This window comes from Oxyura jamaicensis, chromosome 15 (genome assembly GCF_011077185.1).
Source record: "Oxyura jamaicensis isolate SHBP4307 breed ruddy duck chromosome 15, BPBGC_Ojam_1.0, whole genome shotgun sequence".
Classification (NCBI taxonomy): Eukaryota; Metazoa; Chordata; class Aves; order Anseriformes; family Anatidae; genus Oxyura; species Oxyura jamaicensis.
In genome coordinates this window covers 12,412,399-12,431,143 of record NC_048907.1, presented here as the reverse complement: position 1 = coordinate 12,431,143, position 18,745 = coordinate 12,412,399, and the positions used below count along the sequence as shown (strand labels likewise).

At 37.9% G+C, this 18,745-nt stretch overlaps 1 protein-coding gene across 2 annotated transcripts in view; it reads right to left on the bottom strand.

The window, feature by feature from the left end:
* Window positions 1–4,664: 4,664 nt before the first annotated feature.
* GALNT9 (polypeptide N-acetylgalactosaminyltransferase 9) overlaps window positions 4,665–18,745 on the bottom strand; it is a 200,429-nt gene continuing 186,348 nt past the window's right edge. For both annotated transcript variants that reach the window (XM_035340408.1, XM_035340407.1), the window contains 4 exons: window positions 15,986–16,123; window positions 13,207–13,302; window positions 5,828–5,995; window positions 4,665–5,052 (listed from right to left, as the gene is read on the bottom strand). In XM_035340408.1, coding sequence (XP_035196299.1) covers window positions 4,906–5,052; window positions 5,828–5,995; window positions 13,207–13,302; window positions 15,986–16,123 — 549 coding nt within the window. In that variant the 3' untranslated portion in view covers window positions 4,665–4,905. The remainder of the gene's footprint in view (window positions 5,053–5,827; window positions 5,996–13,206; window positions 13,303–15,985; window positions 16,124–18,745) is intronic.

Genomic DNA, 18,745 nt, shown 5'->3' with positions numbered 1-18,745 from the left:
GGCAGTTACAATGCAGTCATAGCCTGTAACATTATCAGTCTCATTTTGGACGTGCATTTTCAGGGGCCAAGTCTCTAATGAGTGTGTAGAGATACATGCACAGAGCTTGTCCCCTTTCAAACAGCTTGCAATCTGTTGAGCAGCATGCTGTGCTCATCTTAGAAATGGGTTAACTACCTTTTAGAACAGATTACATTCATTTTACATTTCAAAACATTCATATATTATTTGCTTTTCTAGCTTTTTTCTAGTTGTCTGACAATTTTGAATTTTAATACAAGGTGCCCAAATGTACAATAATAAAAAATGCAGCTCATGTCAGCAGTAAAATGCATAGTAATTTATTAACTTTTCAAGTGTAAATACAAATTGATTTCATGATGGTCCACATAACAAAAAGTTATTTGCAATCACCACTTGCCTTCCGATTACTGCATTATTATTTTTTTAATTAAGCTTATTACAAAGAGTTTAAAAATTGGGCAATACTTTTTGATGGCCAATAGAAAATTGCAACTCTATGAAGAGTAGTAAGTGCTTCTACAAGTCTTTGAAGTATGCTCTTGATTCAGAAATTCTGTTTTTCGAAATCAGGTTGGCATGTGTTGCTTCACTGGGAAACTTGTAAGTACATATTCTGGGGCAAAGAAAACATTGTTTTTAATTAGGGCAATCCTTGAGGGCAATAACTTTATTTACATATGTTTAACACTTCTGTAAAATAAGTCAATGTATTTTGTGAAACCCTTTTAAAATACATTACAACATATTAGAGATTTACAACATTGTAAATCTCTTTCAGATGCCATACATGGTGGGGACATTGTAGAGACAGCTAAAATCTTCACACGGCATGAGGATTTTCAAGATATTTTCAATGGTTATCAGAGTAAAATAGGGAGACTAAGTGAGAACCTGAAGCTAATTTATTACATTAGTTTAGATGTAAATATTGATGTGCTTTGTGCCAAATTCACTGAGAATCACTAGCAATATAATTTCAGTATTTACTCCTTGAGTTCCCTTAGTTCATCAGGTAAGCAGACTCCAGCTCTAGGAGAATATACTCAGTACATCATTGTTTCATGAATATCTTTGTTACCACGCAGGAAGATATAAATACATGATGTGCATGCTTCAGTAGATCATAGCCAATTAATTTATTTCCCATGCATTCAGTAATTACAGCTGTCACCTCAAGTGTACTAATGTCACGAGAAAAAAAATTATGTATATATATTTTTCAAAATAAGGTTTGGAGGTATACACAATGGTAGAGGTATACACAATATTCTTCATGAAGGAATACAAAATTGGATAAAGTTTGTGATTCCTTCCTGAGAGAATATTAAGTTTATTTTGGTGGCATCCGTATTTAGAGATGTGTGAAAGTGTGATCCTTTCTTGGTTTCTACACATCTTGTTAGCCAGTTCCACTAATTTGCAATACCATCTTAAAAATGGAACATCATTGCTAGAACCATTTTCAATTGAGGGAATTCTGACGGTTGTTCTTCCTCCCCAAGGCTTCCACAAAATAAGCAAACTAACTAACTAATAACCCAAAGGCATTTGTGTCTTAACTGAATAATAATATATCTGTCTCTCCCTGAACTGCAACTTTTAAGTTCTTACAATGGAATTCACTGGGTCCTACCACCGGCCATAACAGGCTCTGGTATGGCTCTTAAATGATTCACGTCAACTGAATGCTGGATACTGAAGGAATTACATACTGTGTAATTGATCTAGAGAACAGATTGGGGCTGGTGCTATTTCTTTAAACCTTATTAGCTATGGCTTAAATACTTAAAATTTCAGCCATCCTGTGTCAGATAGATTATGCCCTTTGTCATACAGCAAGTGAGGTTTCCATCTACTAAAACACGGTTTTTAAAAAGGACGAGGCTGATGAAAAGAGATGTAAACAGTTTCCAAAGGAGTGTGAACGCCTGATTTTCAGACGTGCCAAGCCCCATATCGTTCATTAAACTGACAGAGATGGTTCAACACTTTCCGAGCATGCATGAAGAACTGCTTTAGTCTTCATATTTTTGTGTTACGTCATTTCCGTGGAACCAGAGTTTAACTTTTTTTGGATGTGAACAGTCTTGAAGAGTTTTGATGCCTCATGGATGAGCACAACATAGATCTTTATGTAATTCTAGTGGAATCCACTAAGTCCTTCAATGCCTCAATCACTTGTTTATTTATTAAACTCTTTCTTCCTCCTCTTTGCTGCTCTCCACTGGAGGTCATGCCTCCAGAACTAGTAAACCACTAAAGCTAGTGGACAATTTTGTGTGATGAACAAATGACTTTAATCCAGCCAAGAATAAAGTCAGCTTGGAAGAGAGTTTATCGGTCTCAAAGGAGATAGAGGTGTTGTGTGTTTTTTTTCATACAGGACTCAAACTCCTTTTAAAGGCATCTTGATATGCTTACAAAACTATGATCTGACATGATTGCCATCCCTGATATATACACAGCAGTTTGCAAGACCCGATACTCTTCTTGTCTTCTACTGTTCTGTCCTAGGACCTAGTATTTAATTCTATGAACTCTTCAACAGAATATCCATTGAAAACCCTGTTCTCATCAGAATTTCCTCTACTACAAGGCATATTATATTATATTAAGTACTTTTCAGATTATCTGGACTGCTGCACTGTGGGAAACATGACTAAGAATTTGAAACAATATTAAGCAGGACTTCAGATTATTCTAAGGATAAAATAATGAAAAGAGACCTGTAGACTTTGGTTAAAACAGATAATAGTCAAGGCTTTTTTTATTATTAGTCCTTTTATGAGAGAATATTTAAGACCCTCTCACATGCAGATTTACCATGTTAATTCCATGGTCAAAGCAGTGGTTCAGACAGATAAAGACCAAAGTAAAAAGAACCCAATAGCTCTATTTCTTAAATATAAGAAATTGTTCCAGTAAGTCTTAAAAAAACCTGACAATCACAGAGAAAACCAACCTCACCTTTAAGGGTTATTTGATTTCTTTTATATTATTCTGTAAATCTCAGAGCCATTTAACTATCACAGACGTCTGCTTTCCTTCTTATACCAAAAGCCTGGTTCTTTCAAGATTTTTGCAGTGCACGACCTCTGGCTTGAAGTATGCCAAGACCGACCCTCAGTCCCACCATGGCCACATTCAAACGCTTTGTACTGGGCACTGAAAACGGGCAGTAGCTTAACTCCAAGGACAACCCCAAAATTATCTTTGTTTCCATTTTATTCTGTTCAGCGTGCCTTGAAATAGGAATGGCAAGAGCTCTTCAAAAAACTGATCACCAAGATTCATGGTACTGGAGCATCTGCAATTACCTATTTTTCTGGCTCAGTGAAACAAAGCCAAACATTTTTTAAAAGCACTATAAAATATTAAACAATACAAGGTACTGTCCGTGTCTCTCCTTCATTATGACTGAATTTTCTGCAATGAAAAGCTGTTTGCCATGGACCCCTACCCAAAGCCTGCTGACCTTGACACTGGTCATCAACTTTGACGGCCTTTTGGATAAGGTTTTGCCATTGTGCAAACTGTGCACAATGGCAAAACTTGTGCACTACCTGTGCACAGACACTGCACGAACCACTGGAAACGTTATTAAATTTGGGTTCACAGAGGTGCTGTCACCAGGTTGACTACAGTAAGGTATCTATATTTCAGAATAATGTTAGTTATATATGCTGCCTAGTTCTCTCTTGCTCTAATTTCTTCTCATAGCGCTAGGGTTTTATTTTTCAAATACTGAAAATACTTCATTGCTTTGTTCAGGAAATTTGTCTAGATGGTGCTCACAAAGCATGTTTGCTCACATTTGACATTTTCACAGGATAGGATACAAAATGGAAGCTTCAAGTTGCTAAGTTCCACAGCTGGCACCTCAGTCGCCTTATTTTCAGAAGTAACGAGCATCCAGCACCCTCCCCCCCAGCTCCCAGACAGCTGCTGGAGCAAGAAAAAGTGCACCTGCATGCACAGCACTGCAGGACAGGAGCCTTGCACTTATACTCGGGGCTTGTGGGCCAACAAAGGCCTCTAGAAATCCATCAATCTACTAGGACATTTGCTGCCTCAAAAGAGTTAAATACGCAAGTGCTATATTGTGATGCCTTTACAGCCAAGAAATGTAAAATGTGGCAATATAAAGGAGCATGTGGTTGTTTTACTTATTCAACATTTACCTGTGTCTATTGAAGAGGTCTCTAAAATGCTGTTTTAGCAGCTCAAAGGTTGAGAACCACCTGTAAACATATGCAGAACAGTCTCCTCCTAGAAATAGAAACTCCTAAACAATCAACCTTGAAATGTATCATATATTATATTATGTTTTCCAGTGTTATTTACAGGTCTTCTTTTTAATACAATGAACTAGACATGCTGAAAAGGTAGGATTTTTTCCAGTTCCCTTTTATACGAAGTACAATAAAAAAGGCACATGATTATTCACCATAGGAGTTGTGCACCAGTCAATAACTTAAAGCTAAAAAGCTACCCATTGGAGAACTGTCTTTTTGAGGCAGTATTGGGATCTCTCCTTTCAACTCATAGAAACATCTGTCTAATAATTCTCCTAGGAGAGCTTAAGGAAAACACTATTCCGTGGTTTTCTGCTCTTCCAAAGATTTCCAACTCAACAGAAAACTCTTTTTAAGCTTCCCAGGTCATATACCAGAGCAAGGAATAGTCAAATAGGGCATGTATGTGTTTGCTTTTATTTATTTTTTCTTATTCTTTTCCCCTTCCTTTGAACGCCCAACTATGGGGGGGCTCCCTAGATCCAAGTCCTGTTCAAACTGTTTTGCTTTAAGACAAATGCCTTGCAAGATATGGCACACTGAGCAATGGGCAACGGCAGGAGAAGCAGCTTCTCAGCCTCGGCAGTCAATGTCGGCCGTGTTTTATCCAGTTTCTAATCATCCATTTTTGCCCCGAGCACCTTTGCACAACTAATCTGAGCCCAAAATTTGCATCTTTGGACATTTCCACTTCTAGACAACGGCCAGTGTCTCTACTGATGATTGGACCATTCTGAAAGGAAGAAAAAAAGCGTTAGAAGAAGCAATAAAAAAACAAAACAATCTAGAAGAAAAAAAAAGTGCTAGATCTGTAAATTCATAGAAAGCAATATAAAATGCCTGGAAAATTCTTTAAATAGCAAATGATAAAAATCTCTTGAAAGTACTAGAAATCTCTAAGAAGAACTAAATAATCCAGAGTACTAAAAAAATCTTTGAAAATTCTAGATTTGAGAATTTGTAGAAAATTCCCAAGAAATCACTAGAAAATTACTAGAGAAATCTAGAATATTCCAATAAAGCTTAATGGGGATTCCTAAAAAGCAAAAATGAAATTTCCTAGAAGGAATAAAGATGTGGGGGGTGAGGGAGTCCTACAAAACATATCAGCAAATCCATCAACAGCATAGCAAGAAGTTCCTACAGATCACAAAGGCTGTATGCACGTGTCCCTCGAAGAGTAAAGGATAGGATTAATAAAAAGGGTAAGAAGATATTCCTAGAAAACACACCCCAAAATGCCTAGAGATAATAGAACATTTCTGGAAAACACGTGGTGGGAGGAATGCCTGGAAAGTGTATCAGACTGTTTCTAGATGTTGTAAGTGGGGATTCCTAGGAAACAAATCACAGAATTCCTAGAAAAAGTGTGTGTGGGGAATCTGAGAAAGCATCAGGGGGCATTCCTAGAACATCCCCTAAAAACCTCCTTGATTTTCATTCAGCATTCTCCAAGACACTATTTCTCCCCAGCTCCTCTCTGCATGGCTCCCTGAGCTCTTCTGTACCTGTGTGAAATCCCAGAACCTCTGTGCTGGCCTCAGGACGTCTTCACATTTCTTCAGGGTTGGTGTCCTGCCCTTCCCATCATCGACGAGGCATTTGGAGTCAGGCAGAAAGGCCGTGGAGCCCAGCGGCCCCAGCTGAAGGACACCTTCTGAGCTATAGCGGACCAGCTGGGGAAGAGAAGGGAGGAGAGTCATTCACCCCGGCCCCGGCTCAGGGACGCAGAGCCTGCTGCCACCTCCTGCCCAAGCACTGCTGTCCTGCTGCCAGGTGGCTGTCCTGCCACCCAGGAGACCTTTTGGGGGAAACCTGTAGTAGGACGCAGTATTCCCTGCTTCCATGCTTGTGCTCCCCACCCAATATTTCGGGCAGAAGGGCAATCAGGAAAGTAATCAAGAAGTAATCAATATGCAGATCATACCCACTCAGCAGGAATTGATGCAGCAAGGACACAATGTCAATTTGCCGTGTGGGTTGGTCTTAAGAGCTCTGTTAGAGGCTATTGATAGCAACAGCCCTAATTAGGTTTTGTAAATAAATGTTACTGAAAAGATCCAGTATCCAAAAATACAAGGAAAAAAAAAAAAAAGAGAGAAATAAATATGCTGAAATATCCTTCAGGCCTACATAATAAAGAATCACATTCTGATATTTCAGTTTTGTGTGAGCCTTAACTGTTCTGAAATTTAGTGAGGTGGTAAATACTACTGGCTGGAAATATGCTTCAGGTGACAGCCATTTATTATTTGGAGCATTTATTTATTAATAAAAAAGTTTTAGCAGGCACTATTAGTTTAACATGTACAACACAATTAGTGGTGTTAATTTTTACAATAGGAGTGTAATTGTTACCTTTCTTCCATCTTAAGTGATTTCACCTGCCTCAAGTCATTCACAGCACCAGAAATGCAACTTTTCTCCTCGTTTTCCTTATCTTTGGTAACTGCCCCCCTAAGAAGCATTCAGAAGGGCTCTGTTTAGTGCAGGAGTATTACGGTAGAATGCCTAGAATGCCCCTCCTATCAGTCTGAGGTAGCTACTTCTTGCTTCTGAGTCGTTCCACCAGCATGGTGTTTTGCTCTTCTTACCCTAGAAGTAAGCAAGTGCAGCACCCAAAAGACTGCAAAGCAGAGTCAGCTACCTGGCTGGTGCGGTGTGAGGCAGGGTGCTGCAGGGTGAAGATCTGAGCCACTGAAGAAACACAATTATCACCCAGTAAATTCACTGCCCATCTTGTCTTACTGCTCTTAAATGGCTGGAATTACTTAACGAGAAAGGGAAGGCAGGTCAGAAATGCCTGCCATTTAACAGACACCACTGACCAGTGCATGAGATATCATTAAGAGTCAATCAAACACCCTTGAATTAGAATCTAGCTTTCTACACCCATCCTTATTAACCTCACAAGAACCATGCTGTGAATAATCATGTCTTTCTGGTTGTAAGAAGAGCACTGTCTATTCAGTCCCGGACCAGCTGCCCTGTGACACATACCAAGTATGTGCTCATTTTCCCCACCTGCTGCCTGTGTTCAGAGCAGCCCTGGGAGGTGCAGAGTTGGGACAGAGCCTGCATCAGAGAAAGCAGAGGGATAACCACAGGAGGAATCTTCTTAGCATGCACGTCATTAATTGAGGCACTCTCTATACTCTCTAATACTTCCTTTTTCTTCTCCTTTCTCCATAAGGATACTGGGGACATATAAAAGAAGCTCAAGCAAGCAAAGTGATTCAAAATACAAATGGACTGCTGGCTCTGACAAATGGACATGCTTTTAAGTAAAACCTGCCTGTGTATTTCATGCTTCGATATCCACTGAGTACTCAGTAGAGTTCAAATGAACTGCAGGCATGGCTGAAAATTACACTCGCTAGGAAATGTGTTCATCTTGCCATCTTTATTATACATCCCCAGGTCTAAAAATACCTGCTAGCAACCTCGTTAGCTTTGTCTCATCTAGATAATCAGAACCACCACCATTCATAATGGGCTACCTGCTCTGTCAGATCGGTTTTCCTTCTCTGGTTTAGAATGAGCAACATTTTCTATACAGATATTAAAGTGGTGTAAAACATTCTTTGTCCTTAGAATCTCAGCAGTCAGAACTGGATGTGCTCTGCATCACAGTAACCACGCACTTGGGAAAGGCGGTGTTATAAGGAAGCCTGTCAAAGCAGAAACTAGTGTGTCTTCCACTTCTAAGGCCCAAGCAGAAACAATAACTCTGCTCAACTATCTTCAGTATTGAAAGTGGCAGTTGTGTGACAGCTCAGCAGAATAAAAGATGGCTTTGTGCAGGAAACTGATATCTGTACAATGATAAAACAAACAGACTATCATGGATTAGTTTTCCTGAATCTATACTTTCTTCTGAGAGTTCTAAAAGTCGCAAAAAATTACCATCAACTTAAAATAAAATTCTAAAAAACCCCATGCAAACCATTATCTCATTTCAAACCAGATTATGTAATAAAGTTTTAGTGTGTGTTTCTGCAAAATCAGACATGAAATTAATGTTCAAAATACTGTTATATGATTAATAATGCCACCCTCCAAAGACTTGATATCATCATTTCATAGAGACAATATAAACTGCAAATAAAATAAGCATTAAAGTAAGTTGCTTATTACTGTAGTCTAGAAAACAGGAACTCGAATACAGAGTCAATGAAATAGTGAAAATTACACCTGCTGTGTTCAAATTCAATCTCAAGAGCCACTACCATATTGAAAAAGAAATAACCTCTGCATTTGCATTAGAACTGTGGGCATGATGCATCATGCCCAATCCATTGCTAGTCAGGCAAGACAAAATGGCAAAGTCCCCTTTATTAAGGAATATCCAATCCCATTAAAAAATATAAAAAAAAAAATAATTGAGTACAAATTTCGATGAGCTGAGAGCCTTACATTTCCAAACATTCCTCTACATTGCCACACATTGCAAGCTACAGAACAGAAATGCTTTTTTACGCCTCACGTGAGGATGGACCTTGGCTTCCCTTTTCTCTTTTACCTCAGAAGAACTGAGGGATCCACAAAGATGACACTGAAACTAAGTGCTGTGTTAAATACTCCAAGTTCTAATCCTGATTCTATCCCTGCGGGATATTTTTTCTTTCAATTTTCTGAAATCTGAGCAGAATGGAAGAGGTGTCAAAGCTTGTTTACCAAAGCCAGCATATCTGATTAAAAACCAGTAAGCAGTGATGCCTACGGAAGGTGATCCTCCAGGAGCATCAATCTGATAGATAAATGTCAGCTTTTAATTGAAAGATCTGACTTCAAAGAATCCATCCCTACTGATTTCCAGTCAAGTGAAAAAAAAGTACAAATCAACAGGTAACTTTGTAGGAAATGCACAGATGGATGCAGTAGCTTTCCACGTTGAACTTAATCCCTCTCTCTCACTCCTGTTCTCCAAACAAAAGGAAATCTTTGAACAATCTTCCAGCCCTGCAGGTTAAGATGAGCTGGAGGATGACACAAATTGAAACAGTGAGCTATGTTGGAGTCTGAACTATCCTAAACGCCCAGAACAATTGTCAGCACAAGATGAGCAGATCACAAGGGAAACAGCTACCAAACACACGGGTTTGTTAGGGCATGTTAGGGAATGCTCCCTGTAAGTGAAGAAATTTCCTTCTCACCCACCCTGCTGTAAGCGATTGGATGTGCTCTCCAGCTTGCAACTCTGGAAAACCGCAGCTCTACCAACTAATGTGTTAAATACATGCCCTCTGGCAACAGCTTAAGCGAGGCCTTTCATGTCCTTTTATTCCATCTGTTTGTGTAGCTGCAAGCTCCGGGAAGCCGAACATGGAGATCTCCCTTCTTTCTGCTTGATCTCAGTGCCGGGGGAGTTCTCGCTCCCAGGGCTGCTGAGCCTCTGCTTTCTCTGGGTGTGAGAGGGAGGAGAGGAGGGCGGAGAAGGAGGCTGCTCACCAGCCCTTCTGTCCCTGGATGCCATTTTGTTAAGTTCTCTTCTTTCACTTATCGTATAATCAGCTCCACATCACAGCGTTCAAGACAGAGTCTGAGACGGTGAATACTTCTACTGAGGCTGTGTAATTGCTCTCAGATGGTTCAAAACCCTGCATGCGCTACAACCAGCATAAGCAGCTTCCAGAACAACAGGTTCCAACTTTGGGGGTTGCTCTTTTTTTTTAATTTCTTTAAGCTGTTTTTAAAATAAAAGGGTATTGTACAGAGCTCTAGACCCAATAGCTATTACAGATGATTGTATATCCAAGCCATGTGCAGAAACAAGGTGCTTCAAGACTCCCAGTGTGCTCCTTTTTCTCCTGAATATTTCCTTGGCTATGGATGGTGTTTCCCATTGCCCTCCCAGCAGCATTTGTAAATCCTTTTTCCCCCAAAAGGGATTTGACTCAAATTTCAGATCCCATGAACACATAAAGAAATTACACTACTTCTCTGTAAAGTGGCTTTTGAAATAAACTTAGACGGATGAAAAACCTTGTTTGGATATTCCTAACCATTGGCTTATGTTAATTTAACATGAATCAAATTCAAGAAGCTAAACTGATGTAAACTCAGGCTAAGCACATTCAAGGATATCCATAAAGGAGTTACCCCAGTCTGAGCAAAGTAATTTAAAAGCTGATTTCAGTAGAAAATATGTGATTTATGGTGGTAAAAACTTGATCTTGGGAATACACATAGGGAAGGGCATTTTGTTCATGGAGCAGTAACTGGGATGATTTTCTTTTTCACTCGTATTGCAGGACACCATTCAGAGGTGTGCAGTATGCAAGGAAAACGGAAGGGTAAGAAGCAGAAGAAAAGGTCATCGTATCACAAAATGAACAGTACTCTTATGCCTAACCCAGCTTTTTCTATACACTTGACTGACTTCTGTTGGTTTCAGTGGAACCATGGGCATACTAAAATCCTCGCTTATTTGCTTGTCAGAATTGAAGAGTATTAAAAACAAGACTGTATGTGAATAGTGGGCAGTTTTCAAACCAGAGAACACAATCAAGCATTTAAACTGGTGAAAACAAGTGCCACATTTATATTCATTTATATTCTCTAGGCACGTACAACTAACCCAAATCTCAACGCAGCAGGGGTCTCTTATGCCCTATACTTGTGATGAAAAATGTCAGAAACTGAAAGTTAAACAACAGACAACTATGCTCACCCAGGCTGATTATGAGAGGGGCTTAAAAAATGTTTATTTAATATATTAAAAAGCTTGCTGTCAACACCTTTCATGCTATATGCTTGAATATCCTTGATTAGGGTTTGTGCAGCTGTGGTTCTCGTACTGAATTAATTTTGTAAATTGTGGTGAGATGATAGAACTTTTCCAGCTGTGTAATCATTAATTAACTTGGCTGCATCTGAGTGACTCCAACCTATACTTGTCTGTGAAATCCTCAACTGTTTTATCTAACATCACCTTTGTCTTCTGCCTGGTGTTTCTTACAGAGTGAAAACTTCTTTTTTTTTTTTTTTTTAATTTTATTTAAAAAAAAAAAAGGGAAATTAAAAGTGCTACAGGATGATTTGGTAGAATAACTTCTTGTCTTACCCATACTTTTATAATTCTTACATGCAGGGAATGCTTTGAAGGATTTGGGAATAGTGACTTTCTCTTTCTATGCTTTTATAAGATGCAAGTACAAGAGGGCTGTAGCACATGGCTGTAATTTCAAGTCTAAAAACAGCATTCAGGCTCTTTTGGAAATTTCAAATTGATAGGATACTGGAGACCAATAGGAGAAGAGAGACAGAAGAGATTTAATTGGTCACTACCCAACTTCAAAATTTTGGAGAACACTCTCCAAAATACACATACCTTGTGTAGTGGTATTTAAACCCGAGGAGAGCTACCTAGTGTCTACTCTAGGGGTCCCAAATTCCAAAGGCATCATTTACTAGGCAATGAAATTGCTTCTTACTGAAAGGAAAATAATCTGTTCCTTAAGCTTTTCCTGAAGCGAGCTGAAAGCCAGCTGGACAGGGATGAAAGAAATTGGTCAATGCTAGATGTTCTCTGAGAGGTGAGCTACTTTAAGCTCCCAGATTTTAAGAATGAGTCAGGAGAAGCTGAACACATCATGCCTCCTTTCAAATAATATCACAGTACCTTTTATGCCCTCATCTACTTTCTTCTTCTGGAAGTCAAAACATATTCTATAAAACAGGAGCCATGGAGGTAAACTAGTCAGAATCATCTATTTCATTATTCCTCTCAATGCTAGCATGATAATAGATGATTAGATGTTGCAAAGGAACTTTTGAGAAAGAAATTTGCAGCCTCCTGGTCAGAATTAGAATGGAGCAAGAGACTGAGCTCTCTGAGTGCTTTGACATCTCTAACTAGAGTATTCTTGGAAAACTCATTTATATCTAATTAAGCAACACAATTTTGTTACCTTACTCATAGGCTGTTCCTTCTGTCTTTGCTATGAAAGCATCAGGCAAGTGTCTCATAATGATTCTGCTAAGGGTGGACATTTTGTCAGTAGGAATTACTGTCTAACCACTTTGCTCTAATGAGGTTTGACTCTTCACCAGCTTGCAATTAAGGGCAATAGGCAATATTTATATTTCACAACTCCTGTTATGCCTCCGTGGTGATGTATGAGCCAGGACACCAAACCAATATATGTATGGGTGAACTTCAGGTAATTGTTAAATCTGTGATAAGGTCAGAGTTTATTTATGCATGAGAACATTGATTAATGTAGTTTTGATTTGGTACTTCAAATGAGACCAAAATTACATTTCAGAAGAAGCTCAAGTCCTAGATCTAAATAATATCCCACTACTATTGGAAAAAAAAGAAAAAAAGTAACATCACTATAAAGCATAGAAAGAAGAAATGTCATTTTGCAATCACCAGGCATCTGTAAGAGAATAATATGCACAGGGACTGACAAAAAAGAAAGTGTTCCATTTTAGAGAAGTATTGACTTAAAAACATATTCTCAATTCCCTTCAAAGTTGACATTAAATATGTGCTTAACTTTCTGCCTAGTCAGGGAAACACGTCAGAGTATTGCTAAAGCACTTCTGACAGGAGCCTACTGGACCAATCAACGGTGAATATAAAGAGGTACTATTCCTAGAATAAGTCAAGTCATAATGAGGAGAGGTGCTCGCTCAGACTGTCTGAATTTGGTAATTGTCAGTGGATCTCATTACTAAAACAAATTATGATTCTTCTGTTTTCTTTATTAGCATCTTTAATGTACAGATTCCCATGCTGAACTACCTGGGAAAGGGAACCCAAAAAGACTATAGTAAGGCCAAATATTTTTTCTTTGCAACACAGAGGTATACTGCCAAACTGAAATTTTCTTGAAGTTACAGGTTTCCCATTAATTACAGGATTTTAATTTTTTACCTGAGAGGACATTCCATGGCATGGATAAAGGATTGCTTTGTCATCCTCTTCAGCTCCCTGATCTAAGCAGTAGCCACTAGCTTTGCTGTTACGCACCTATAACAAAATCAGAAGGAAAACAGTTGTATTAGATGCTGTTCTGTAAGATGCAAGTCCAATCTAGCCATCACTTAGTTACAGTACAACTACTGACACAAATAACAGATAAAACCATTCTCATTTTCTCTGAGAAACATGTTCTTATTCTCCATATATGTCAGGACTCCAATAGTAAAGTCGCTGCAAGAAAATAAAGCTTATTTGTTTGACCTGCTGTCTTTATAAAATTATTAACTTGGGTCAGAGTTTTATTTTCATCAATCACTCAAGGGTCAAAACCCAATAAAATTCACACTAAGAAACCCAGGCCAAATTTTGCTCCAAATTACCCTAGTGTAGAAATAAATTTTGAAGCTATATGCAGGAAACCTGACTTCACCAAACAGCGTTAGAACTACCCTGAACTATGTTGGCTTTTGCAAACTTTTACTTGCTTGTATTTTGTATATAAAAACAAAAAAGCATGAAACATTTTTTTTTGAGACTATAGTACCTTGTCATGTACAGAAACGACACACATTATTGTGAAAGGATACAGCAAGAATAAGCAGCACTGGAGTGCTTTCAGTATGTTTACAGATTGGGTTCAGCGAACCAACCAAGTCAAAAAATTCATGCATCTTCCCAGACAGGAAGACAAGTCTATAAAACTGTGTTGGAGCTCTCATGAAATTACAAGCCTTTCTTCCTCTTCAGGCTAGAAGTATTACACACATTTTGGACACAAAAATTTTACAGGTCTCTTAAACAAGATGTTATTTACATGCACATTTTGGAACAGTCAACAGGTCAGTTTTAGTTTAGACTGTGAGCAATTTGTCTGGCCACCGCCATAACACAGAAATAGTTGCTGCATGAAGTGTCAGAAAAATCAGTAAATAATCCTTTATATTATAGTGTATGAACATAACAGGCAATCTGATGGGATAAGGGGGATCACTAGCAGTTAAATTTCAGGAGGTTTATTTTATGACTCAGGTACTATAGAGGCTAAAGAACATGAAGACAGCTTTATGACAGCTTTAAAGATGTGAATTGAGTCACTAGGAAATATATTTTTACAATTGTTTCATTCTGTTTCACGTCTACTCAATACATCTGTTTTCCTTAAACTCCTTAAAATTCAGATACTTTTTTCTCTAGAAAAATAGCCATAAGAGAAAATATTTAATAACAAGCTTGATATGGGATGAAGCGTCCTTTTTTTTTTTTTTTTTTTTTTTTTTTTTTTCTTTCTTTTCCCCATTATGGCCACGTAAGACAGGAAGGGAACTCTGCCAGTTTATACTAGCTAAAAAGCTTGTATGGCTCCATTTTATTACACATTTTAATGGGTACATACCTGCATCGCTGAACTTCCTGTTTGACTCAAGAACTATGTTATGCAACCACTCAACAAAAACAAACTTATTTTTAGAGCCCAGCTTTCTAACCGTCTGGTATAATTGACACAACATTGGCAGTACTGCCAATGTGCTTCTCTGTTAACAGCATTTTCAGAGCTGACAGTTACTAATAGCCCCTGTTGAATTTACTAAATGTCTTTCCTTGGTTACTGCCAGGGATAGTTATATTAGGATGCAATAAAACTTGCACTTTATATCAATATCTGAAGTGGCTGACTTATTTTTATATGAAGTCAATCAACTGGAACAGAAAGGAGGAATGTCCATTTAGTTGTCTTGTGTTAAAATTTATTGTGTTTGGATTTAATCTGTTCAAGCAGACAATTAAAACAGAATCTTAAAAATGTTACACAACAGGAGCAGTCCTAAAACTTTGCCCTAGTTAACAGATGTAACCTATAGCAGTCTTATCCTACAGGCACATGATAGACTTAAAAAATAATACAGAAGGCAAATCTGACTGCTTTAAAGATTGGGATCAAGCCTACATGGGAGTTTTGATTGGTTAACAGAAGAGAAAGAAATGATCCAGAAAGCTGAGATGAACCAAAACGTCTACACATTTCCAACACATTTGGATTCAGCATTTTAGTAGGGTTAACTAACCTGTCCATTCAGCTATCTCAGAGTAGGTGTTCTAGGGTCTTATTATTGATGCACAGGTGGAAATGAAAATACAGATTCTGAGCACAAAACAGATTTTTTTTTTTTTCTCTAATGCCTTTTTATGATAAAGACTTGCCAAATGGTAGCCTCAACTTCAAATGAACGAGGATATGTGTTTTTTTTTTTTTTATCCCCAGCAAGCAGGATTTGCAGAAATGAATTAACGAAGTGAATATAATCCTTCAAATAAGTTTGGCAAAACCTGAAATGGGTTTCTTTACCTAAAAATATTTCAGTAAATTCAACAGTTCTTATCAGGGGCAATTATTTCAGCTCTCTTGACTGCTTATATTTTGTTCACGTCTGTGGCATCCTATTTGGGAAAAAATGACCTCAAATTCATGTTCTCAGAGCTGCTCTATTTTAAAATGAAAGCCAAGGAGGTTGCACATCATTGTTAGTGAGAATGATTTCATCTGATACATCCCAATGGGAGGGACAATGCTTCTCAAAGCCACACTTCCCAGCGTTGATTAAAAGTAGGTGAGAGCATTTGTGTTGGTACTACCATGCTGACTTGAAATTGCTCTGTACATCCTGATACCCACCACTAAGATGAAAGGATTTCTGTAATGCAGCCATGATGTATTTTCAAAGACATACAGTACCTCTCCATAAGTGACTGTATTATTATAAACCCTCATTTCAGGATAAACGTTCTCCAAGTACCACTTAAAGCTCCGGCACTGCAGTCTCTGTCGTAGAGCTATTCTTTCTGAAACATCTCCAAAATCAACTCCTGGGTTCTACAAAGTGGAAAAAGAATAAAGAAATGTCACCACATTGACTTTACAGTTGTTTTCTTTACTGAAACCAAATTGGAGTTCAATTGTATACTAAGCTGCATTTCCCTCTGTACTTGTTCTTTTCTAAGTAGCAGCTCATCAAACAGCTGCTGCTGAGAGTAGACAATAAATATTAATGAAAGTCAGTGGAAAAAGGATAACAAACAAGCAAAAAAAAAATCCCAAACAAAACATACATCAAACTGAAAAAAAAAAATAATAATGTTGTTAACATACAGTAATTCTAAGTGTTTGCAATCAAACCTGTACTACTTTGCTTCCGGATTCATCAGGATTTGGCTCTAATTCTGATCTAAGATACAGCAGCTTGATCATGGTTTACTCTGGTAACAGCCCTGGCTATTCACTAATGTAAATGAGATCAGAACAGACCTGTTAAAACTTTGAGGCAGAGTTGCTCAAAAAGTCATTAAGCTCCATTAAGCATTTGCATAGACCAATATTCAGTTTTTATAGGAACCAGTGCTCATTTGCAGATTTAAGCTATAAAATGCAGTTAAACTCAAAACCTTTGCAATTCTATTTCAGAATTTAATTCTTGTTTGAATAAAAAGTTCCAGGAAAAACACAGGCTGAAAGAATCAAATCAATATGATCAAAACCAGCCATTTCAGAAAGGCCAGGTCAGTTATTGTCTAGAGGTAAGCCAGCATAAATCATCATAGTTCAATGTCAAGACAGCTACTTACCTCATCTAATTATTATTATTATTTATTTATTTTTTTTCCGGCATTATAAGAATCAAATGGACTGAAACTGGGGGATCTATCTTAAGTGCCTCACACAGAAATCTTTCTGGAGGAAATGTGTGTTTTACAAATTATGTCTAATGCAGGGTTACAAGACAGCAGGAAATCTTAGCTTGGGGTTTATTAGAATCCCCAACAGATGCCTTGTTTTCAGGAGAGAATACAAGTGTAATACAGAACAGGTTTTTCCATTTGACACATAAAGAGATTGCTGTGCTCACTGCTGCTTGCTGATGCGTACTTTGTCATGATCTCTCTATGTAGCATCCATTCAAATGAATGTTAATGTACATTCTACTTTGGGCTACATGGAAGGACAGCAATTCTCAGAAGCACTCAGTACAAGAAATCATTCAATATAGGATTTCTTTATTATAAAAATTGCCAATGAATAGATCATAAGCAGGGGTGTACCAAATATTGGGTAGACTACAGTAAAGCTATGCTGACCTGTTGATAAAGGTTATAGGGGGCTGTGGGAACACAACTTTGCAGATATTTCCTATGATCATCCACAAATCAGGATACACGTTATGCACAGATCCTCAGTAACTTAGAAGGGAGCCAAATGTGGAAGAGATGGTGTGAGTTATAAAATGGCTAATTTGGATGGGTTTTGGTATGCCCCAACACATGTATTTTACTCACCTCCCTTCATCTCTATTGCACAATGAGGGAACACAACACCTTTTTTACTGGGCTATTTCTACAGATCACAAGAGCAGCTATGAAAATGCTGTGCTTACTTCTGCAGTAGCTGAAATCATCAAGTCTGGGTTACTGTGTGATGGTTCAGAAATAAGATGCCCACAGGATTTAGTATGCAGGGACATTCTTTTTAACCAGGCAGTAAGGTTTCTAGTTCTCTTGCTGGAGGTTTTTCTTATGGCTTAGACCAGAGAAGTACTTGAATCATCTAAATTGAATACTACAATGGAGTAACTATGAACACTAACATGCTAGCTTCCTTTTCCTGAGAGCTAATGGGGTTATTTTTTATGTTGTACATTTTATCAATCAATTTATTTTATGGAAAGTAAATTTTAATGTTCAATATTTCTGCTGATTTTATGCCATTTAACGTAGATGTGCTGTTTTTTAAAGCACTGTTGTACAGCTCAGTGCAGAAAACTGCATCAATAAGAAATCTCAGAGAGATTAAAGGAAATCATGTTTTGGTGTAAATGATTATTTAAATATCTTTTCTATTCTCAGAATTTGTTTGCAGAAAGCATCAAGTAAACACATTTGCCAAGATTACTTCTTTTTCATCTTCCTGTTGGAAACTTACCGTTTGTTCAAATGGATGCAGACAGTGCCAAAATGCCCCTAAAAGCTTAGATGAACACTGCTTTGTCTTCCTTCTACTATCATGGAAGTCTTGTGTGGGAAAGAAATTAGGTTGTATTGCCTTGTTAAGACAAAGTAATTCTCAGCAATTACCTGTCATGCCAGAAGTAGCAACCAGAACACACCTTCAGAGAGGCCTAACTTTCAGCACAACACAGAATGCCCAATACTGAACAACAGTAAGTAAAACTCAAATGTCTGAATATCTAACATATTCAGGCATCACAGAGAAAAAGTGAAAAATTGCTCCTTTAGATATATATGTTTTCAAAAACGCAACAGAAATTAATAAAAATTAGGTTTGAAATTTTACCTAGGTATCAGAGCACAAGTAGGTATTTAGCACAAAACTAAATCTGGTGAAGTCTGCCAAGACTCTCATGACTTTGGTGTACTCTGGGTCATAACTGTGAATGTTCACCAAGACACAGCTGGACTGGCATATTTTCTGGCTCACATAGGA